This window comes from Mustela nivalis, assembly GCF_964662115.1.
Source record: "Mustela nivalis genome assembly, chromosome: 8".
NCBI classification, from domain to species: Eukaryota; Metazoa; Chordata; class Mammalia; order Carnivora; family Mustelidae; genus Mustela; species Mustela nivalis.
This window is the reverse complement of record NC_139027.1, coordinates 18,389,967-18,414,451: the sequence shown is the minus strand read 5'-3', so window position 1 is coordinate 18,414,451 and position 24,485 is coordinate 18,389,967. Positions and strand designations below refer to the sequence as shown.

General features: G+C 37.0%; 1 protein-coding gene across 39 annotated transcripts in view; it reads right to left on the bottom strand.

Annotated features, from left to right (window-relative positions):
* NCOA1 (nuclear receptor coactivator 1) overlaps positions 1 to 24,485 on the bottom strand; it is a 237,696-nt gene that overhangs the window by 68,151 nt on the left and 145,060 nt on the right. For all 39 annotated transcript variants that reach the window (XM_082745013.1, XM_082745025.1, XM_082744996.1 and 36 more), the window contains 4 exons: positions 22,464 to 22,569; positions 16,408 to 16,574; positions 10,491 to 10,588; positions 983 to 1,160 (listed from right to left, as the gene is read on the bottom strand). In XM_082745013.1, coding sequence (XP_082601139.1) covers positions 983 to 1,160; positions 10,491 to 10,588; positions 16,408 to 16,574; positions 22,464 to 22,552 — 532 coding nt within the window. In that variant the 5' untranslated portion in view covers positions 22,553 to 22,569. The remainder of the gene's footprint in view (positions 1 to 982; positions 1,161 to 10,490; positions 10,589 to 16,407; positions 16,575 to 22,463; positions 22,570 to 24,485) is intronic.

Sequence of the window (24,485 nt, the reverse complement as noted above, 5' to 3'; positions counted from 1 at the left end):
TAGAGAAAATTATGGAAACAAACCTATACTGGAGGAAGGAGTCTTGGTTTTGTTATGAGCAAGCGGTGAGGTTTAGGTTAATTACTTTATCTTTGTACCATCTTTAAAATAAAGGGATCTGCTATATTATCTCTCAAGTCATTCATGCTCTAAAATTCTGCAACAAAACACAGAAGACCCCTTGATAATTCAAATATCAAACTAGTGATTTTAATAGAAATAATCATTTCAGGCCCTCAGGTACCATAAACACTACTCTTTTTCAAAGAAGAAATAAAACTTCCATTCTATTGAGTGAACAGTATAGAAAATAAAGAGCTACAGACAACATTTTATTTGCATGTGTAGTTTAGTTATACAGAATTTCTACTCAAGGCCCTCCCCTTACTTTAGCACACGCACAGGCTAAGCAACAGGCACAGGGTTTAGCAAATGGAACAGAGGTTGGAAATCAGACCCCATCCGTCCTCTCTGCTGGGCTCCTTTGTCAGCAAACAATCTGTCCAACCATACTGGAAACTTCTGAGTTGAAACCACTTATATCCAAAAATGTTCATTTTAATCCATACATAATATGACAGAATATTTTCCCCTCCCTTCCTCCCTCCCTCCTTTTTATCTTTGGAGCAGGGTGGTGGGAAGGATATACATTTGTCTCTTTCTTGGACATAATCAAAATTGAAAACAAAGGTAATTTCAAGCAGGAGCTTCTCGTGGCAAGGCAGCTGACTGCTCTGCTTCTTCCTACTGTCATATGACTAGGGCATAGCAAGAGGAGGAGGATAAAAGGAGTGCTCTCTATCAACTATTTGAGGATACTCTCTCTTCATATTTACATATCAGGCTGAAATGAAATTTAAATATTTTTAATATGTTATAACATATTCTAGAATAATACTATGTACTACAAATATAATAATTGCATAATGGAAAAGAAAGCTACAGAGAATTCATATTCTTTTCAAAAAACATTGTTTTATACCTAGTGATTTGGGGAGCAGATTCTTCACAAATTCCGCATGATCCCCCACATGCAGTATGCTGTAGACACTGGTATTCATTAATTCCTCCTGATTGTAACCCAAGTAGCTGGTCACATTCTCTGACACAAACACAATTCTCCCTTCACAGTTCACAACAAAGAAAAATCCATCCAAAGCCTGCAAAGCCAAAAAAAAAAAAAAAAAAAAAAGATTAGGAGGTTAATAAAATAAAAGAAAAATAAACATATACATATCTCTATTGAAAAAGAGATCAGAAATATATATCAAGTTAAAAGAAAAAGGGAGCCTGAATAGAAGATTTAATATTGCATGTTTTCTGTAAAAGGGGCAGGATTTTAAAACAGACTATACAGTAATCTTCACAGGCATGAGTGAATGTATCAACCCTCTCTCTCAGAGAGAAACTTTATGGTACCAGATGTGAAGCAAGTAACTGGTATTAACATAGTCATAAACATCTCTAAACTATAGGTTAAGACCTGGTCTCTACCCTCAAAGAACTTGGGGTATGGTGGTAGAGAGACATAAATATAATAAAATACCAGTAATGCAGCGTCAGAGTCATACACCAAATACTCGATGAGCACAAAGAAAGATACCTAACTTGAGGCTGGGTTGAGAGACAAAGAGAGGCTCTTTACAGACCCCTGAGTTCTACAGAACATAGTGGAGGAGCGGAAGAGGAATAAGAGAATAACATTCTAGGCAGAGGGGACAACGTAGCACATTAAGGAACAAAAAAAGCAGTTTGGAGTTGGCTGGAGTACATGGTACAAGACAGACAGGCTCATGCCAAGAAATAAGTTTGGAGAGGTAGGTAAGAGTCAAATCTGAGGGCCTCCTATGCTCTGATACAGAGCTAGGGGGTCTCAAAAATGAAATATAGTATGCCCTAAGGAGAGCATTAAATCCTAGAGATGGAGGGAAAAAGTCAGAATCTCTGTTTATAGTGTAATCTAAAAATATAAAGAAGTTAAGCTTAATAAACCATACTGACACCCTGATACCTCAACTCAGTCCAGACAGTCACATATCACAAACCAGGGAATCCGGAGAGAAGATCCAGAATTCAGTGGCTGACAGTGGCACGTGGCTTATTTGTAATAGTTCCACTTATTGTAACATATTGCAATTTACTTGCTATAGGATACGTATAAGCAGTAAAGACAAAATCTTTAGAAAGTAGAACATGTACAGGATTCTATAAAAGATGTAAAATGACCATGAAAATCCTCTGTATCACACACATAAGTGTGCTAGTTATCTGCGGCAAAATTCTTAAAAGAGCTAACAGTGTCATTGGCTATTCATTTTTCTTTTTAAAAAAGGCAAGTGTCCCAAATTTGCTAACCTATTCTATGACAATGAGTGGTTGTGATAGTAAGTTACCTAGCAGATGTTTTCCAAATAACAAACACACTTAATTTTGTCCCTCCAGGGTCAAGATAACATTTAAACAGTGAGTAAGAAGTAGATTTCCTTTCAAGAAGACATTTACACTACAGAGACAGCAGGTGAAAATGCAAGTTTTGAAATGTTACTGTAGTTGCGATTTTGTCACCAAAATGATAAAAATTATTTGTAAGAATTCTCTTCTCAGTTTAAAAATTTTAAAACAGGACTTTTTACCTACTCAAAAATCTTCCAGTTTCAGTAGGGTTTAAACTCATTTTTTTTTTTTTAAATGTGAAAATGCAACACCTTTTGATTACTTTGGAAGAATCACTGCTTGAGATCAAGGAAGATGGAATTTCAATAAAAACCTAGGGATGTGATTAATGATCTAAAAAACCTCACTCCTAGATAAACCCTTTGCTGACCTATTTCATGTTTAGAAGAGCACAGAAAAGCACCCTCATTTCTAACTGGCTGTTTTTCTGTTTCTATAAGTCAGATTAGCTATAAATTTCATAGCAGGTGATCAATACATCATTTGCTTTGCAGTTTATGTGAAAATAGAACAATGGAAATACAGATATATCAATTTTTAAAAAGTAGACCTGAAAATTATTTAAATTGTTCTTAGCTATTAACTGAAGCAGCATAAATACAATTTCACTTAATTTATTTTATTTTTGGTCTCTTAAAGGAGTTTAATAAAGAACAGTGCAGGTATAACTAAGTGTCATAGTTTAGAGCAAGAAACAGTATTGATATTGACATCAAAGACCAGCAAGCAAAACCTGGTTGTTCCATGGAGAACCTATGGCAAAGACCACACTACTCAGCCTCTTTGGCACTACCTTCTCCCCACCCACCCCCCTTTTTTTTAAAAGATTTTATTTATTTATTTGACAGAAATCACAAGTGGGCAGAGAGGCAGGCAGAGAGAGAGGAGGAAGCAGGCTCCCTGCTGAGCAGAGAGCCTGATGCGGAACTCAATCCCAGGGCCCTGGGATCATGACCTGAGCCGAAGGCAGAGGCTTTAAGCCACTGAATCACCCAGGCACCCTACCTTCTCCCTTTTCAGGGCATCCTTCTTGGTTCCTCCCTCTCTGCCTCCCCAGTGACCCTGTTTATCCTCAAAGCCACAGCTACTCTCTCCCTTGCTTTCTTCACTTTCCATGTCTGTCTCTGGTATCTCTGGAAGTTGCCTGTTACCTGCAGAGGGAAGGGGAGAGAACAAGACCCAATCCTGGGGTCATTTCTGTCCAGTCTGAAGATTAGCCAACGGTGGGCTCAGCATCCAGCACCAGAAAGACCTTCGGATTCACCCAGACTATTTGCTGCATTTTTAAAATCCAAGGGACTTAAAAGCTCTCCTTCATTGTAGTAGGGCTGGAATCCCTGTAGTATCCTTTCCACAGACCTACTGGGGCTTCTCCAAGTTCTCTTCCCATTGACTGTACCTGACTTCACTGCCAGGCTGGGAAGTTATTCTAGTAACTGGCCTCTGGAATATGCAGCTGATCAGCCTTACAAGGAGAGCAGAACTTTCACCAGGTTTCTATCTGGCCTCAGTTACATAGACTTGCCGTTTCCTCTGTGAAGTCTGGGGCATCATGTTTCTTTTGAGCTTCCCCAGAAAAGGCTGACTGGGAAAACAGGTCCACAAAGGCTCCCTCGTGGTTGCAGAGTTGTCCTGCTGACCCTACGCCTGGGATGCAGACAGCCTGTCTCTTGCTGGAAATGTCTTTTTTTTGTTTTTGTTTTTTAATTACAATTTACATATGTACTTAAAAAATTGCTTAAGTATGAAAATGAAATAGTACAAGATCTGCTGGAATCTCACCCCCAAGAAACTGGTAACATTTCAGGGGATATTCTTTAAGACTATTTCTATGAATATACAAACATCTCTAATTTCTTCAAGTATGACTGACTAATATAATCTGCTCATACTCGCTCTTATTCTACAACTTTCCCTCATATGTTGTGCGTATAATTAACTTCCAAGTGTGCTTCTGGGAAGGAATCTTCTTGTTTCTCCATGCCCTGGCATCCAGTCTTCCACTGAGCTATGTACAGACAATAAGCGTCCATTCATTCAGCACAACATCAGCAATCTGAGGGGGGTTCTCTCCTGACCCCCCCCAAGTGTCTCACAGCAGGGGTCCACACTGGCCAAGACTTCTCACAGGGCCTTGGTCTTACATGACCCCACGAGGTTCACTATCACCTATGTGCCAGTTAACAGGCAAAAATCCTGGAGATAAAACACAATCCTCAACAATTCCATAGTCTCTAAAGGGGAAAAAAAGGTACACACAGTACACAGAGTTATACAGTACGAAGGGGAATTCAAAAGCTTATGCACAGAGTGAAACACTCGAAATGGGCAAAGGAGTGACTGTCACTGGTACAGACTCCTGGGAGGAAAACACACTATGCCCGAGCCAAGTCTTGAAGGACACTGAGTCGTAACTCAGGTGGATGAGGGTTAGAAAGGGCATTCAAGACAGAGGAAGCAGCTCAGAGGTTAAAAACAAAATCTCCTTGTATGCACTTGTTATATTTTTGTCATATATACCAGTAAAATGTGTTTTTTTTTTAAATCTTCAAGAAAAGCAAAAAAATAAGGAGTTTATTCTAAAGGCAATGGGCATTTTCTTGAAGGCCATGTTTTTAAGCACAAGAATGACATGATCTGCTTTTACAAAGATCCTTCTGGCAGTAGCTCTGGCAAGCAGACTGGAAGCAATTACAGTTGCAAAGCTATTGTGATACTCCAGTTCCAATGAAAGCCTGAATTGAGGCAACAGCAGTGGAAGTGATAGGAGAGAATTTGACATAGGCAGAACAAACAGTATTTGGTGACCTCTAGCAGCTCTGAGAATGAAGATTTGGGGTCATCTTTCATTAATGATGTAAGGTTTCTGGTAGATAAGTGTCTTTCCCTCAGAAAGGGGATCAAGGAGTAAAGAAATCTACTCTTAATTATTTTACCTTTTTTTCCCCATTTTTAAGCAGGAGGTAAGAGGACAGATTACAAATTTAGTTTTAGAAATGTATTTGAGGGGTGCCTGGGTGGCTCAGTGGGCGAAGCATCCGACTCTTGATTTCGGCTCAGGTCATGATCTCAGCGTCCTGAGCCCCACATTGGGTTCACAATGGGCATGGAGTTTGCTTAAGATTCTCTCTTTCTCTCTCTGCCCCTCCTGCCCCCGCACTCTCTTTCTTTCTCTTAAAAAAAAAAAAAAAAAGATGTTATATTTGAAATGACTAAGCAACATTTAGATGGAGATGTTCAGAAGGCAGCAAGACATAGTGAAAGAGAAACTGAAGGGAGATCTGGGCTAAAGATAGACATTTGCAATTTACAGGTACATATGATACCATTTGTTTTTTTATTTGTTCTTAACTACAATCATCTTTTCCCCTTCCAAAGAATATCTGATTTCCTTTGGGGAGTTACTTCTTCCCCATTAAATAAGGTCTCATGAGATTCTTAATCAGGCCATTGGGAGACTTCCAGCCTAACTGGGAACCTTGAGGAGAAATGCAGAGAGAATGAACAGAGCTGGAATGCATTCATTCTAATAGCAGGGCACTGCCCAAATGCGTCTAAGAGACCATTTGTATTGTACCTGCTTCCTAGCCTCCTTAAGATGCCTTGGTTTCATCTTTTTTCCAAGCATTGTTCTGTGCTATCCAAACAGCACTCCAATAAATTCACATGCGCTAAATTTAGTCAGCATTGGTGTTGCCTGAAAACCAAGAACCCTAATTGATAATTTACATATACTTACATGTGCACATGCATACATGAATATATCAGAGGACACATAGATGTAGATGAAACTGCCCAGGAAATGTGCACAGAATAACAAAAAGGAAAGAAGCCAAGGCCAGAACCCTGAAGGATACTAACATTTAAGAGGCAGTTGATGAAAGAAATATGAGGTAGAGGCTGAGGAGTAGCCAGAGAGGAGAGAGTTCTGGCAAGGAGGCAAGAGAGTTTTAAGAAAGAGGGATTGACAGAGAAAGACAATTGTCATATGATGTTTCTGATATGAGGAATTTGAGAGGCAGGGCGGGGCTAAGGAAGGTAAAAATGAAACAAGAAGGAATCGGGAGGGAGACAAACCATAAGAAACTCTTAATCTCACAAACCAAGGGTTGCTGGGGGGTGGGGGGTAGGGAGAGGGTCGTTGGGTTATAGACATTGGGGAGCGTATGTGCTGTGGTGAGTGCTGTGAAGTGTATAAACCTGGTGATTCACAGACCTGTACCCCTGGGGCAAATAATACATTATATGTTAATAAAAATAATTAAAATGAAGGAAGGCAGGGGGATTGAGTGGTAAATGGTGTCAAGAGGCACATAGCAATGTTAAGGAGTGGAACAAAGTGAGGTAAGGAGGCCTGAATGCACGAGCACGAGACACTATGACTAAACAGAATCTTTCTTGGGAAGCAATAGGAGATAAGGAGCTAGAGTCAGATAATGCAGAGCTCTGAAGAAGAGGCAAAGACTTTAGACAGCAGAGAGCAACAATCAGGACAATAAAAAAAAGTGCATGAGTACTTACTATGTGTCAAGCAACAAATACTTGTTGAATAAATCAAGTCTAATTCTACTCTTCCTTTAAATGTGAGGACATTACCTCCAATATCTTCATTCTTAACTCATGCTACTTTATGTTTAAAAGGGGAGGGGAAAGAATAACTGGAAAACTGGCTGGCGAGAATTTCTCAGAGAATGGTTCGTATTTGGTTACTTTTTAGATGAGCACATCTCCCATCTAAGCAAGTCCCTCTAGACCAATGCTGCCAAAGAGAACTTCCTGTCATTGCAGAAAGTTCTACATCTGTGTGTCCAGTACAGTAGTCACCAACCACATGTGGGCACTGAGCAGGTTAAATGTGGCTGGCGAGGCTGAAGCACTGAATTTCTCATTTTATTTAACTTTGAACAGCCAAGTGTCTTGGCCTAGTGGCTATTTTACTGAACGGTGCAGCTCTAGACTGCAGTCTGAATGAACCCAAGGAGAGTCACGGTGGCTTTTCACCACCTCTCCTGGCTGCCCTGGGTTAGACTCTATACAAAGTTTAAGGCCATGAAGATGAGATTGGGGGCACAGAAGGCAGCACAGAAAAAGGTGCTGATGGAGGCAATGAAGTCTGTAAAAGTTAGTAATTCTATTTTGCATCTGTTTCACATATCTGTGGCTCATTAATAAAAATACTATTAGCTCCCTGAAGTCAAGAACCTAAATACATTTCTATTCTGAGGTTTTAGAATTTCTAATTTGATGTGCCTTTTCCTATTTGAAACTGCTTGTCCCATGATACCTAACTCATGTGCAACTCTGAGCCACAGCTTTCCTTGGATTCACAGTGCTTTGTTTGTTTGTTTGTTTGTTTAAGATTTTATTTATTTATTTGACAGAGAGAGAGATCACAAGTAGGCAGAGAGAGGCAGAGAGAGGAAGGGAAGCAGGCTCCCTATCTAGCAGAGACCACAATGTGGGGCTCAATCCCAGGACCCTGGGATCATGACCTGAGCTGAAGGCAGAGGCTTTAACCCACTGAGCCACCCAGGTGCCCCCACAGTGGTTTTCAGGGTAATAATTTCATCAGCTAAAAGAAATAATTCCTACTTTATTTTCTTTTTATAGTAGCTTTGAGTGGACATTTTCCTGTCATTTTCTCTTCGTGCTAAAGTGTTGTAGATTTTGCTCACACAGCAATAACGAATGTTTATATAAAGTAAAGTAGCGGCAGTAATATGCTCTGTCTCTAGTCGTGCTGTGTTCGGGCTGTTGATAACCTGCTTGCTGTCCATGTTGATCTCTGTGGTTTCTCAAGAACCTGGGATGAAGCTAGGATTTAAATAATCGCCATTTTCCTACAGGAAGCCCAGAAATCTCAAGAACCTGTACACTTTATACTTATTAGTATCTCAAAAGGCATTATATGTAGAAAATAATATAATATTTAATGAATTGAAAGGAGTCCCGAGGCTAGTTTTAAATTTTAGGGCACTGAGAAGGCAGAACCCACACAGGAAAACTAGAAGTTTTTAAAAGTCTAGCCTACCAACATCCTGTAGGAGAGAGAAGATAGGCAGTAAATGCTGACAAATCAGGTTCTCTAGAAAGGCCAAGGGTAACCAAGCAGTGGGCCAGTTACAGGTACCCAGCAGGGCAAAGAGATGGAAGTTGAAAATGAACCAAAAGTGTTTTTCTTTCCTTAACATATTTTCCTCTAAGAGATTATATTTTAAAATTTTAAAACACAGCAGTTGAAAGAATTCTGTAGTGAACATCTGTAATGTTGACCATCTAGATTCTACCATAAACATTTTTACTATACTTGTTACAATACTGTTTCCAAAATAAGGTCATGTGTCATGCAATCGACTTAGTAAGTTATGAAAAGAACAGAATAAAAACTATCACATGCTCTCACATGTGGCTAGCTCCCCTCTCCCAGTTATATGTGCATGCACGTACTCAGGTGGTAGTTATTTCTATCCAGTTTCAATGGCCTATGTCTTTTATATGTTACAGTTCTACAAAATATGAGCCCATTCCCTAAAAAAAAAAAAATCATTAAGACCAATACTGTAAGTAATACAGTGCTTGTGTCACACGGAGGGAAAATGAACAATTTAGATTTTGAGGGGGAACTGCTATTAGGAGAGCAAAAAATATTCAGTAGCCTGTTAAAGATATAGGAACAGAGTATGTGAAGAGGTTAGACCAAGAGGTATGTATTTAGGTCTCATATCCACAGAGATGAAAGGTAAAGCAAAGAGCAAGAAACAAGAAATTTCTGGGGGTAGAAAAGCAAGAACTGAATTCTCAGAATATTCTCACATTAGCAGTGTTGGCAGAGGGAATTATGGATGTTTAAAAAAAAGAGGATTTAGTCGGGATAATAGAGAAAAATGCATCAGGGAGCTAGAAAACAAAGAGATCTGTGTAAGTCTGAATTGTAAGAAAGACTTCACCAGAAAGGGGGGCCTTCAAGTAGGACAAGAAAAGGAAAATTTACTGCATACACAAAATAGATTAAAAATATATGTGTAAGATTAAGAGTCACTTATGGTTTGTCTCCCTCCCAACTCTTAATCTCACAAAACAAACTGAGGGTTGCTGGGGGGAGAGGGGTTGGGAGAAGGGGTTATGGACATTGGGGAGGGTATGTGCTTTGGTGAGTGCAGTGAAGTGTGTAAACCTGGTGATTCATAGACCTGTACTCCTGGGGATAAAAATATATGTTTATAAAAAATAAAAAATTAAAAAAAAATATATGTGTATATGTGTATATATATATTCACATTTATTTATATATGATTTATACACATACACACCTATATATAGGTGTACAAAGGAAACTAGGCCTACAGACAGAAAGGCATACGCTGTGGGGAACGAGTGTGTCCATACACATATGTCCTTAAACATTCATGTATGAGAGGGAGCACTTAAGGTGATGAGCCTGCCTGGAAACAAAACATCTGCCTTGAGAACAGAGGGAGTGAGGATTAGGTAGGGAAAGCTGAGAAGAAAATTACACAGTAATTACAAAATAATTCAAGTTTAAAAGTTCTTCACTTTAAAAGTTTGGTAAGGATTGTTAAAATAGTAAGTTTTCTCACAGTGTTTACATAAACAATTAAAAATTTTAGTCAGGAAACTTTTCTGGAAAATGCCTACTGCAATAAAGTGAGGCATACCTTACTCAAAAGTGAAATTCTCTTGTAGACATGCAAATAGCACTCACGAGCTAAATGACTCTATGTTTTATACCGACGAGTCCAACCACCCCAGAAACAAATGGCAAAGCCATCCCCTAGACTTCAGTTTTCCATCTGACTACATGGAAGGCCTTCATGAAAGTCCTCATATTCATCATTCACATTTATCCTGAAATAGCCACAACTGTCAAAATAGGTTACAAAATAAAGTAATTATTAAAGGTTTTTAAAAACTTACTTTGTTTTCTAATTTATTAATTGGAAGTAAGACATAAAAGATAAAGAAAAAGCCAAACTGGCTTAGACCAAAGACTCTGACCACTTTGTGAGAACAGCTACCTCCAACAGAAGAGGTCCCAGGGATTCCTTTTCTATCACTCCCTGACTGCTGGACGAGATGTCTGACTTCTGCACTTCATCATCAGTTGTGGATTTCTCTACAATAAAGAAACAAAAAGTCACAAATCCAAAAAGGTGCATTTCCATGATGGCAAGTCTGTGAAGACATAGATTCACCTGGTTTAAGATTCAAATAACATTTGTCTATTACCTATGTGATATTTATTAAGAGTATTATTTAATCTTAATTATACTCATTTTATGGATGACAAAATTGAGGGTCATAAAGGCTGAGTAACGTGTCGCAAATCATGTAACTATTAAAGTGGCAGTAGGAGAATTTGAATTCCAACCTATTAAGTCCAGTATTCCAACAATGAGAAAAATGGTATAAATATATAGCCTGTTTAGAAAGTCTACACTTAAAGTTTTTAAGAAATGCTAAATTGTAGTAGAATGACGGTTTTCTCCATTTTTCTTCATCCTTTTCTGATTTGATCAATTGCCACTGAATAAAGAGTGAACAAATGCTTTTTTCTTTAGTGAGCCTGCATGAATTAGCTAACCTTTCACATTCATGTCATGGTGATCTGATTGATAAATCCGTAACTGCTAAATGATCTGAAATTCTTTTGTGCAGTGATGTTGAAAAAGCCATCCATCATCTTAAAGCAGCACCATCCTTAAATAAGTTTCCAATCTGTCAAACTAGTTAGTTAGTCAGCCAAAAACCAAATGTGGTATTATTGAATATAGAGACTCATTTTTTCACTTTAAAATATGAACTATTTCATATATTCCAAAAAATACAGAAAATGACATAGCATACGTTCACATATCCACCGTTCGTTTTTCACAGATGTTAACATTTGCTTCAGGTCCTTCCTTTTTAAAAAAATAAAATGCTGCACATAGAACTAACGTTCTGCCACCACTCCTCTTTTATCCCTTTTCAGAACTAATCTGTATTCTCAGGTCAGAGTAATAATTTCTAAGCCTGTTTTTATTACTTAAGTACACATGTATGAATTCCTGAATAATATATTAGTTTTGTGTTTTAAAGTTTACATAAATATACTTTTCCTACTTACTTTTGCCATTCACTATTATGTTTGAGATTTAAGCACACTGATGAAGATTTAATCCATTCATTTGAACTGGGATATGGTATTATACCATATGAACAACTCACAGTTAGACTTCCTAGTCCACCCCTGACAGTCCTTTGACCACCACATACAGTGCCATAATAAACTATTTTCAGTATTTCCTTTTTTCTACATGTGTGGCAGCTTCTTTAAGGTAAATAAAAGTGAAGTTGCTGGATCATATAGGGTCTGTGCATTTTTGACATCATTAAGCTTGGGCCACCTGGGTGGCTCGGTTGGTTAAGTGTCTGCCTTCAGCTCAGGTCATGATCCCAGGGTCCTGGGATCGAGCCAGCCAGCACTGGGTTCCTCGTTCAGTGGGGAGCCTGCTTCTCCCTCTCCCTCTGTTTTCCCAACCACTTGTGCTTTCTTGCATTTAACTCTCTCTCAAATAAACAATATCTTTTTTTTTTTTTTTAAAGGGCTAAGTCTGACAGAGTACTCTCTAAAGAGAATGTATCTCTAGTAACGTTCAAGGGTTTTTGTTTTTTGTTTTTCTGCACCTTCACTGGCAACTGATGGCACTTTTTTTTTTTTTTTTTTTAGTTTTGTGACTCTAATAGGTATAAAATGTCATCTCTTATAGTATTTATAATAACAGCTTTACTGAGCTACAATTCACATAGCATACCATTCATGTATTTAAAGCATAAAATTCAATGGTTTTTAGTATATTCACAGAGTTGAGCAACTATCATCACAATAAATTTTAGGACATATTCATCACCCAAAAAGGAAGCCTCGTGCCCTGTAGTACTCACTCTCCATTTTCCCGATACTCCCAAGCCCTAGGCAACCACCAATCTACTTTGTTTCTATGGATTTGCCTATTCTGATCATTTTATATAAATGGAATCATACAATGTGTGGTTCTTTGTGACTGGCTTCTTTTGCTTAGCATGTTTTGCTTGATTCCTTTTTGTTGCCAAATGATATTCCATTACATAAGTATACCTCCCTTTACTTATCCATTGATCAGCTGATAGATAGGAGTTGTTCCTACTTTTCAGCTCTTTATGAATAATGATGTTATGAACATCTGTGTGCAAGTTTTCATGTAGACATATGTTTTCATTTGTCTCAGGTTTATACCTACAAATGGAATTGCTGAGCGATATGGTAACTCTATGTTTAACATTTTGTGGGACTACTGGACTGTTCCCCAAAGTGGCTCCACAATTTTATTTTACATTCTTAAAAGCAGCGTATGGGGGTTCCAATTTCTCCCATCCTTACCAACACCTGTTAATCTGTTTCTTTGATCATAGCCATCTAGTATCTTATTGTGGTTTTGATTTGCGTTTCTCTGATGGCTAATGATATTGAACATGTTCGTCATTTATAGGTCTTTGGAGAAAAGTCTATTCAGAGCCTTTGCCCATTTTTAAATTGGATTATTTATCTTTTTAATATTAAGGTATAAAAATTTCTCATTTAGTTCTAAGATATACTTCATTAATTTATATGTTTATGACACTAAGACATGTTTTTGTTTTTAAACATTAGTTTGCTGAAAAACATAAACTATCAAGTTCAAGTAAATTAAATAACTATGTGTGAAAAACAAAACATCTAAAGTTTTAGGTAAATCCTAAGGCAGGAGTGGCTGCAGGACCAACTTTCTGGCTTAAGGAATGTGGACAGAAATGACAGGTTTTATCCTTAAAAGGAAAGAAGTGTGTCTTCCCATTTTCTTCTTCCCCCTTCCTGTCAGCAGGGATATAGACAGATGAGCCATGTGTGACCACAGAGGTGATGGCAATACACTAGGAAGGGCACAGCAGAAAAGACGGAAGGAATTACAACCTCTGACACATACCTAGATTATCTTGTTAAAGCCACTGTACTTTGGTCTCTTGTTACAGTAGCCTAGCCTATATCCTAACTAATACATTCTGTATTTCTCAATAATATGTTTATTTGCTGTATCTTGGATTATGTCCTCGACAGACATTACTGACCTGCTATCATGAAAAGTAAGACTTGAGCTTACTTACACCCACCTTCTACATACATACTTCTCTGTCCTTCCATCCTCCCAATACAGTTACAACAATTTTTAGAACAATCAGTATTTAACATCTATGTTACTATGGCTATATAAATATACTTCACAAATGAGCCAGATGTGTGCTATAATTTATGTTTCTTATATTTTGTGTTTTGTTTTTTTTTTTCTTTTTTAGAACAACTCATCTCTAAACTATCCCCAAGAGTTGAAAAATTCCTCTCAGTTTGGTCAGTCATCATATATTCTGTCCCCCCACCCCTTTTTTTTTTCCTATGGAAGTATTCCTCCTTAAGTCCCTCATCCACCTGCTCCAACTGGGACTGGCTATGTTTTTAGGCTGATGCACAACTGTAATCCTGGGTCTTCTTTTACCTTTCTTCTGTTAAGATTCCATGGTTTCCCTGGATTAAGATCCTATTGCCTTTCTTTCTTGGTTTACTACCTTGGTTTTACTAGGTATTTCTGAAAAAACAAAACAAACAAAAACCAACTTTTCAATTCTGAAATGTTGGCTGAATATTCAGGCTCTGAAGGTCTGAGAATGTCTTTATTTTGCACTCATACTTCATTTGGATGCACATAGAATTCCAGGTTTAGAATTCTCATTTTTTAGTACTGTTATTCAGAAATTTGGACACATTCTGAGTCTAGTGTGTTGTCTATTTTTTTCTCTCTCATTTCTTTTCTCTCTCGTGTCTGAAAATTGTGCAGTGATGTGAGTTGTTTTTTTTTTCCTTCTCTTTTTTATTCACTATGCTGGGCACCATATGAGTACTTTCAATCTGGAAACCCACATCTCTCTAATTCTGAGAAGTGTGCTGTTTTGCTTTTGTACTACTATGCTTATAATTTCCTCCCTTCTATTTGATTTGTTCTCTTTCTCTGGAATTAATCATATGTTATATCTCCTGAACTAATCCCATACATTTTCATCTTTCTCTTGGTTTTCCACTGCTTATCTTTTTATTTTACTTTCTAAGGGATTTATTCACATTCTTTTTCAACCCTTCATCTATTTTTCAACAGATACTCACTGAAAGTCTACTATGTAGCCAGGAACTGCTTTAGGTATTGATGACACAAGTGATGAACAAGCAAAAATCCCTGCCCTCATGAAGCTCTAGCGGGAGTAGGCGGACAATGAACACGTAGCACATGTAACATGTTAGGTGCAAAAAACACTGAGGGAAAATAAGTCAAGGAAGCTGTAGAGGTGTGTATGTATTAGACAGGATAGTTACGGACAAGTTCATTGAGAAGAAATGTTTGAACACAGACATATAAGGGGTGAGAGAATGTACATATCTGAGAAAGTATATATCTGGGAAAGAGAGTATATATGTATGGGAAAGAACATTCCAGACAAAAGTAACAGAAAGTGCAAATACTTGAGGCAGAGAGTGCACAAAATGATCAGGCAGAGGGTGTGAGTAGGCAAAGAGTAGAAAACAAGGTAAAGAGATAAAGTTTATTTCGGCTATCCTGATTTTAAGTACCAAAGGTTATTTGATGTTGTGAATGTTTTATTTTATAGCATCTTATTATTATTTCATACATGAAATATTTTCCTTTTTGTCTCTGAGGGACTGTTGGATGGTTTTAAGTTTTTTTCTGCTCCCTGCATTGTCTCTGCTTTCTCTAAGTTCCCGTTTTTTCTACTGGCTTGATTTGTGCCTCTTCTTTTTCTCTTTGTTTGATTACAGCCTTTCCTCAAATATCTGGATTTTTATTCATATTAAAAAGTGAGGTACTAAAATGCTGACTGGCAGCTCTGTGAATAGAGGGGGCAAGGCAGAGAACTGATTTGGTCATGTGCGGATCATTCCCAATGATCAGTGTCTATACGTCTCTTCCTTTGGACTGCTCAGTGTCCCCAGAAGAGTCCTCCCACCTCTGATTTAGGGAGTATGAGTCAGGCTGTCAGGGTTTGAGACCAAGCAGCAAGGAGACATGTAGCCTCTTACTGGCTCTCTCCTTTGCAGACTTAAAAATACCAGCTTCTCCTCTCTGCTCAATCAGCTGTCACTAGATGATCTACTTTCCAACTTATAAAATCTTAAAATCCTATCACTTTAATCATCATAAATATATTTGTTTATACTCTTTTGACATTGCTTTTCATCTGAAGTTCTTTTGGGTCTATTCCATTTGTTGTATGTGTTCCTACTTACTGTAGATTACTTCCTCATATGTTACATAAATTTTTAGCATTAAATCACTTGTTCTTTGGGAATGCCTTGGGGCCAGGTGTGGGAATTTCACTCCAAAGTACTCTGCTTTTGTATCTACTTTAGTTCTTTGTAAGGGGTTTTGTGGTATGGGTGCTGAGTAAATATGAGTAAGTACAAATACAAATCATAAAAAAAATCAGGGTGTTCTCATAGGACACTGTTTCCCACACTCAGAGCCCAGGCTTATTATTCAGATGGAGGGATTTTCCTACAAGTGAGCTATTGTCTTTTAACACCATGCCAGAGCATCCCGTCTGATATCACAACTTATGTGTCTTAACTCAATTCCCTAGGATACCAGGTTCCATAACCAACCAAGGCAACAAGTGTTCATGTTAAATTAATAAGCCTTGTTGTTATAACAAGAAGCCTCTCAGATTCACTTTCTAAAATAAAGACCATCTAAACAAACATGCTTTAATAAGATTATGAAATTCAATGCAATTTCTTTATAATAAAAAAATAAAATTGTATATTATAAAGGTCTTCATAACAAAGCACACAGCTATGGGTTTGGTTTTGTTTACCTTGTTCCATTCTCTTCATTAGCTGTATCTGATCGACTGTCTTCTTCAAAATCTTGCATTTGTCTGGCTTTACACTCAAACTGTCAATGTCACTGATGTTGGCAGACAGTAACTCAGCTAGCTCTTCTAAATATTTATTTTCTTGCTCCCTGCGCCTCTTTTCAGTGCTGTTACACAAAGAAAAACCAGTCAGTGTACATTTCTACCACCGTACTTCCTTCTCTCTTCAAGTACTTAATATTTACATACTTATAGAGATCTGTAATCTTATCCGGAATATAAAGTCAGATTTTGAAAACAATCTAAATTCACATCTGAAAAACAGATACTACGAAATACTGAAGTACAGAAAACAATTCTGGCCAAAGTACGTAAAAAGAATGACTGCCATCACAGAAGTTATTTCCTCAATGATATAAATACATCAATTATTTCAAATAGCGAATGAATGTTAGATGTTAAAAGGAAGCAGATGGTACATATACAAGTTGCATTTGGAATTTATTTTACATTCTAAATATTATAAATTAAGCAGTGGAGACTATACTACGATTCAAATAAGTTATACTTGGAAATCTGATAAACTGTCTTAATTTTCTTGCTACTGAAAGAAATCTGATGAACTCTTGATTTTTATAATGATTTGACCATTAGTTGGTCCTATCAAAAAGAGTTTCCATCCAGGGGCGCCTGGGTGGCTCAGTGGTTTGGGCTGCTGCCTTCGGCTCGGGTCATGATCTCAGGGTCCTGGGATCGAGCCCCGCATCGGGCTCCCTGCTCCTCAGGAAGCGTGCTTCCCTCTCTCTCTCTCTCTCTGTCTGCCTCTCTGCCTACTTGTGATCTCTGTCTGTCAAATAAATAAATAAAATCTTTAAATTAAAAAAAAAAAAAAGAGTTTCCATCCAAAAAGTAAAAGAAGAAGAATAAAAAATCAATAGAGAGACAAAGGTACAGAGAACAAGGTCTTTTGTATAAACTTTGTTCTAAAAATAGAAAGAACATCTATTTATAAGTTCTCATAAATGTAATAAATAAAATCAATTTGGAATAATGAGAACAAAGGATAATAGTGCAAAAAGCTAGCACTTTATATTCATTCCAATGTACTGAATGAATATTGTTCACTTTTGTTTTCCAGTCTTTACTTCTGGGTTAATTAGCCAAATCATCAGGCAACTTGCTTCATGTAATACATACAAAGATAGTGAAGTATTACTTTGAAATGAATTTTTCCATTATCAAATTAACATAATAAGAAAGACTGGACACAAATAGCTCTTTGTTTTATAAGCAGCAATCAAAATCATCTGGTATAATGGTAGAAAAGTGGCAGAAAAAAAGAGGTGAAAAGAGGGAAAGACCAGTTGCTTTTTAAAAACCTCATAATTGGCAACAATTAAAATATCTCTTACTTTTCATAATAAAAAAAACTATAAAAGCAATAACATTTCCATAACAACATAATAAGTTGACAATCAACTGTATTTAACTATGTAAAACAAAATGCTACAAAATAGTACACATCCCAAAACAAAATCAAATTTTAAAACTACAACAATCGTATTGTCTTTATCTTTAAAAACCTTTCATTATAGAAGCTCACAGAAAAAGCACCTAACCCTAGAGAAAGACGAGTCCAAACCTAGTGGTAGAGAGGGATTGGTTTCAGGGTTGGGGAGGCAGATAAACCCACCCAGAGCTTTTTCAAAGTTATAAACTGGGAATGGAAATGTCAAGTTAAAGGACCTATAGGTAGTTCAGTATGCTTGAACTATAAGTAAGAAACAAAAGGGCAAGAGATGAGGTCCAGGCTAGATCATGAGGTCTCTCGCATACACCAAGATAAAGAGTATGCACAGTGCGTTGCTTAAAAGCACAAGTTCAAACCTCCTTGGTCATTTATTAGCTGTGTAATGCTGGGCAAGTTACTCAGAAGCAATTTAACTTCTCTAAGCTTCAATTTCTTTATCCGCAAAACAAGGATGATGACATTAATTATCTCCCAGAATTGTGTGAGGATTAAAAAAGATGATACATGTAAAATGCTTGGCAGAGTTCCTGGCTATTAGTTCAATAAATGTTATCTATCATCACCATTTTGGCTATGAACACTTATTTTCAGGGTAAAAGGAAGCCTAGAAGGGTTTCAGAAGAGGAATGCGTGGCATGACCAGATTTGTAAGCTCCCTGAAGATAGAAAACCTGTCTCACTTCACTTAACATCCGTAATAACATGCACACCATGCTGGCTGAATAGCAGGCACTTAATAAAGACCTGTTGAGCTAAATTAGAAATGTTACACAAGCACAAGGCACTGCTACCTGCCATTCTGAGACCAGCATTTTAATCTCCATTCTCCAGTGGAGTTAAGGAATGGAGAAGAGGTAATAGGAGGCGATACGAGACATCTCACCCCACCAAACAACTAAGAAACTCTATCAGGGCTCCTGTGGACAGGGCTGGCAATACCTGAAGTCTAACATATGCTCTTCACGATTAATGAAGAGTCAGTAGGTGATAACAAAACCAAAAGAAACGTGACAAGGTGGTATTCATGGGCAAACTCAATCAGTTTCAAAATCACAAAGTTTTGGTTTACCATACCAAAAATAGCAATTGAAACTAAGGCCCACATTTATAAAACTGAAGGAGGGAATGTTTTCAAGTATTTTGAAAGCAAACATACAAATGTAAGGATTGTTCTTACAAACATATAAGGATTGTCTTCAAAACATCTAAGAGAAAAATATATTAAATTTTTAATATTTTTAATAACATGATTATACATGTACAAAAAACAAAGACCTACAGATAAACCATTAAACAAATAGGAAAGTTCAGAACACTGGATGCACATGCACACGAGACCAATAATCCCAAATCATTAGTATTCCTCGGTATTAAAAACTGCCAACTAGAAAGTATAATAGACAAAACCATTTCTAAAAACAATAAAAATTTGGTAGTACACTGGGATACATCTAACTAAAGATGAGGTAGGTTTTCAAAAGGGAAAATTATAAGCTGTTATTGAAGAACAGGGAAGACTTGAATAAGTGAACAGCCTTTATATATAAATAAGAACACTCTAGAATCTGGAGTCTAGAAAATAAAAATGTCATTTCTCCCCCAACTTAATCTATAAAAGTAAATGAAATTCTAATCCAAATCCCAGGAGTATTTTTTTCCAGAAGAAACATCTGAATTGAAAGTTAAAGGGATAAGAAGAGGGAAAACAATACTGAAAAATGAAAAGGAAGAGTGACTTGCCCCTTCAGAGATCAAGGTGATTGTCTTAAGAAAGTTCAGAACCAGATCCCTATCTATTCGGGAACTTGATCTATGATAAAGGTAACAGCACAAAAGCATCGAAAGGATAGGGTCATAATTACTTATGAGCTACATGGGAAAAAATAAAATTGTATCTATCACACACAAAAATAAATTCCAGTTTAATGAAAACTCTAAATATGTTTTAGGGGAAAATACATAAAAATACAGTTAAGGCCTAAGGCAGAGGGGAAAAAATTCTTTAACAAGATCCCCCAAGAGCTTGACACATGAAAACTGAAGGTTCCAAGATACATCAACAGATTTCAAAAACAGAGTTAAACAGACTGGGAGAAGATACTTGCATCAAATATAAGCAAAACAAAGTAGTCACTAGAAAATTAAAAATAACTCTTTTAAAAAAAAAAGATTTTATTTATTTATTTGACAGGCAGAGATCACAAGGAGGTAGAGAGGCAGGCAGAGAGGGAGAGGGAAGCAGGCTCCTTGCTGGGCAGAGAGCCTGCAAGACCCCGAGATATGACCCGAGCTGAAGGCAGAGGCTTTAACCCACTGAGCCACCCAGGTGCCCCTAAAAATAACTCTTATAGATGAAAAGGAAAAGGATAAATACCCTAGCAGGAATATGGGCAAAAGATACAACCAGGAAATTCACAGAAGAGGAAAAGAAAAATCATGATCAATTTAACTAGTGGTTGGTTAAATATACATAAAACTGTAACCCCACATTCATCAGATTGGCAAAGAGTTAAAGTGAGGAGAGAATAGTGTGGGTAAGGATGTGAGAAAAAAGAACTCTCAATGCTTGTTTTTTGAAGAGCAATGTGGTAGTGACCTAGTTAACATAAAAATGTATACAGATCCTAACAGAACTCTTACATGTAAAGTAGGAGATGTGTATGAGGATGTTTGCTGCAGTGCTAGCGGTAAGGACGAAAATTTCTAACAAAAAGGTTATTTATCTATAGGGAATGTCTCTCCGTAGAGAAATAGATTTTTCAAACGGGGTACATTCCTATAATACACTATTTCATCAAAAAGTGACAGGACTGAATCTATATGTATTTATAGCTCAAGATACATGCTGAAAAGAGTACATTATATTATAGCATATGTATATATAGTATACAGTATGGTACAATATATATTTATAAACATTCATTATTACCAATCCTTATCTATATGATTATTAAAAATGGAGAATTTAGTTGCAGACAGATAATTTAATCATTAATCATTTTACTGCCTTTATTCAAGCAAATATTAACATAATACTAATAATACTGTAAAATATGAACAATTATGTGATATCTATAAATAGTCTCTTAGTCTCTCTACTTTTGTAGATTAAAAAAATTCCCCCAAACAAAAAATTAAATCTAAAAAAGTTTTATTTATTCGTAAGTTTTCCTTTGAAAAGGACTGACTTTACATAAGCACATTAACTCTGATAACACAGAGCTCCATTGTATCTTGATATCAACATTCCTCTTGAGCACCTGGACTTACCTGTGGTTATGAGTGCTTAGATTATGATCTCTCTACAAGAGGTCTCTGAACTGATTAACTTCTCTCTCCAGCCTGGAGCCCTGGCACTCACTCTCCTATTAAAATCCTTTTCTCCTCCTGAGCCCCGGAAGAAAGAAGCATGTAATCCAGTGACAAAAGAGTCTTCTGCTACTTCACTCTCAAGGTCAGTGATTATCAACTGGAGCCATATTGCTTTCCCCATCCTTGGGAAATACTGAAAATATTTGATAATGTTTGAAGAAATTTTTGGTAATCGCAACTTGCGGTGACATTTTGGTTATCAGAACTGACATAAAGATGCTACTGGCCTCTAGTGTGTGAAAGCCAGGGATATTGCTAAACATTGTACAATATACAGGATGGCATCTACAACAAAGAATTATCACTATTATCGGAAATAGTGAAAGGCCGAGAAAGCTTGCTCGAGATCCTAGAAGGTGAATGGATCCCCACTCTTCTCCCCTCAGGTGGGAAGCTGCTCTTTTGATGTGATTAAGGTCCCTTTTCTATCTGGTGTTTGTTAGTATCTTCTTAGCAATTACTTTCTTTTAGCCTATTTAAGGTGATCATATCCCTTATAATATACAAATATCTAATTTCACAAATAGGCATTCTTTAAAAATCCTAATATTATAACAATATATTTCTTTGTTCTACTAAGACCATAATGTTCTAAAACAGCAATTAAAGATGTACAATGGATTTATTCATACACTTGAAAAATATTTACTGTGTCCTTACTATACTTACTATACTCACAAATACTATGCTACGAACCAGGGATAACATGGTAAGAACAGACAAGGTCCTTACCAAATGGCAGCCTAAGTGTGCTATGGAGAAGCCAGGGATTCATAAAATGATCACAAGAATCAGTAAAAACTTGAAATTATGGAGCAGAGCTATAAATATACATGTGAGACAGATACATGAATGAGGGAGATTTAAAATAATAGTTATGGAAATAAGAGGACGTTTCTTTTAAGGTGGTAATGTCTAAGCTGGCATCTGGAAAACGTATAGGTGTTGATTATACGTTGACTATAAATCTAGAGGGAGCAAGCTGGAGTAAGGGAGCAGCATATGCAAAGGCCCTGGGGAAGCGAGAGAACATGGTAAGTCTAAGGGACTCAAGACCAGGAAACTTGGAGTAGATGAAACAAGGGCTCCAAAGTGTCAATGAAAATGATAAAGACGCTCTCCCAGATATAGACTAGGAAAAGAGTGTTCCTACCTTGATGCCAGTGTGTCACATGGCGATCCTTTCCTCTTATGTGAGTCTGGGTTAGCAGGGTCGGATGAACTGTCTCCGAGGCCACTCATGTTGAAAAACTTCACACCTAAAAAGGAAGGACAACAGTAAGAAATCCACCCTGGTCAACTTTCTAACCATAGGGGAGGAAGAAGCTCCTTTACATTAGAAGATATCTAAACACAGTTTTCTCTCAATGAATAGCTAATTACAGTCATCATAAAACAACCACATCTACAGAAAAGCACAGAATCATCAGCTAGTTATTATTTCTACATTTCTTTTCTGTATCTGTGAAACAAAATTAATAAGCCCCTATGAAATTATAAAGGTCAATCAGGATGAAAATATTGTTCGAATAATGAAGTAGATACTGAAATTTTATTCAGAGGAAAAAAATCACTTTCAGATGTAAGTGTAAAAACAATGAATAATTTGGGAGTCAGAGAAATTATTTTTTTTACATTTATTTTGGGTTATACTTTGAAAAGAACTTTAAATGACTTTTATTCATAAGGTTTGGGACTTTTTATTGTTAGGAAAATAAATAATACATATACAATTAAAGCAATGAACTAGATTTGATACTTACCAACTTTGAATTCTATACTCTTAACCTCGTGTCTATGTAGTCAGGAGACAAAGATCAAATGTTTAGTCTATGTTAGGATCTTGGTATAGATGCCAGAGAACACAAAGTCATTTCCCTGAGCATGTCAGCCAGGTCTCTCTCTCTCACATGTTGTGCCAGTTAGTGACTGCACTTACAGATCCCTTCTGACCTGTCCCTATCAACCACTAGTCTCTGCAGAATCCCTAATGGCCCTCAGAATCCTATTCCTGGCCTTATATTTATCACTACCTTTTGTGTTTAATTAGTGCCAAACAATACACCTCCTCCGTTCTCTTTCACTCCATCTACCCTTATAAAAGGAAAGAAAATTCTTGTTAAATGTGAAAAACTTTTAGTTTTGCCTTAAATTATAAAATCATTAAACCACAGAAATGGCAGCTGTGCTTATAAAGTATCTTATAAAAAATGCTGAGATCCGTAAGAATCACTCACATGGTTTTAATTAATACATCGGAGTACATCTTTTTCCTCTAGTTCGAAAATTTACTCTGTTACTAGCCCTTTCTCAATACCAAAGACTGTCATTTCCCTTCTCAGTGTATAAATAGTACCTAAAATTCTAATCACAAATTTATTATTTCATGCAACAAAAGGGCACAATTTGAATTTTTCCCGTATTTGAAGTGGCGTTCACAGAAATCTCCACTGCCTAGGATTGCAGTCATAATTACTTTTTACTTGTCCCTTTTACTCCTTATTCCTAACTGGTATCTATGTCCTGTCAATTTTTCCTTAATAAGAGATCTTAGATTCTCCCCTCCTTCTTTATTCTCAGACATAGTTATAATTCCAGTTGGAACCAAATGCCTCATTCTGGATTGATGCAAGATCCATGTATCTGGTTTCTCAATTCCAGTCACTCTCACTTCTAATCTGTCCTATAAACAGCACCTAAACCATTCCTGCTCAAATGTCATTTTCAAGGTATCAGTTCCCTGATGAGGAATCAACTGGGTCCCCCACTGGAGTATGGTGATTAAAGATGGGCTTTGGGGTCAGAAAGGCCTTAAGTTTATTTAAGTCCTGGATTAACCACTACCTGCTTATTCTTGGGCAAAGTGTGTAATCTCCTTAAACCTAATTCCTCATCTGTAACACAGGGATAATAATTACCTTCACCTACCTTCAGATCTGTCGTGAGGACTGAATAGTGTGTGTAAAGAGCACACTGTAGTTCCGGAGAAGATGGCTACTGGTAACAGCTCCAGGGGCAGTGTTCACTCAGGGGATAACTCATTCCAAACCTCCTCATCAATAAATACAATGGGCACTTCTCATTCCTTCATTTCTTACTGCTCAATATCTGCTAACTTATATTATTATTATTTTATTGGATTACTCGGAGCAGCATTTAAAATAGTTATGTTCTA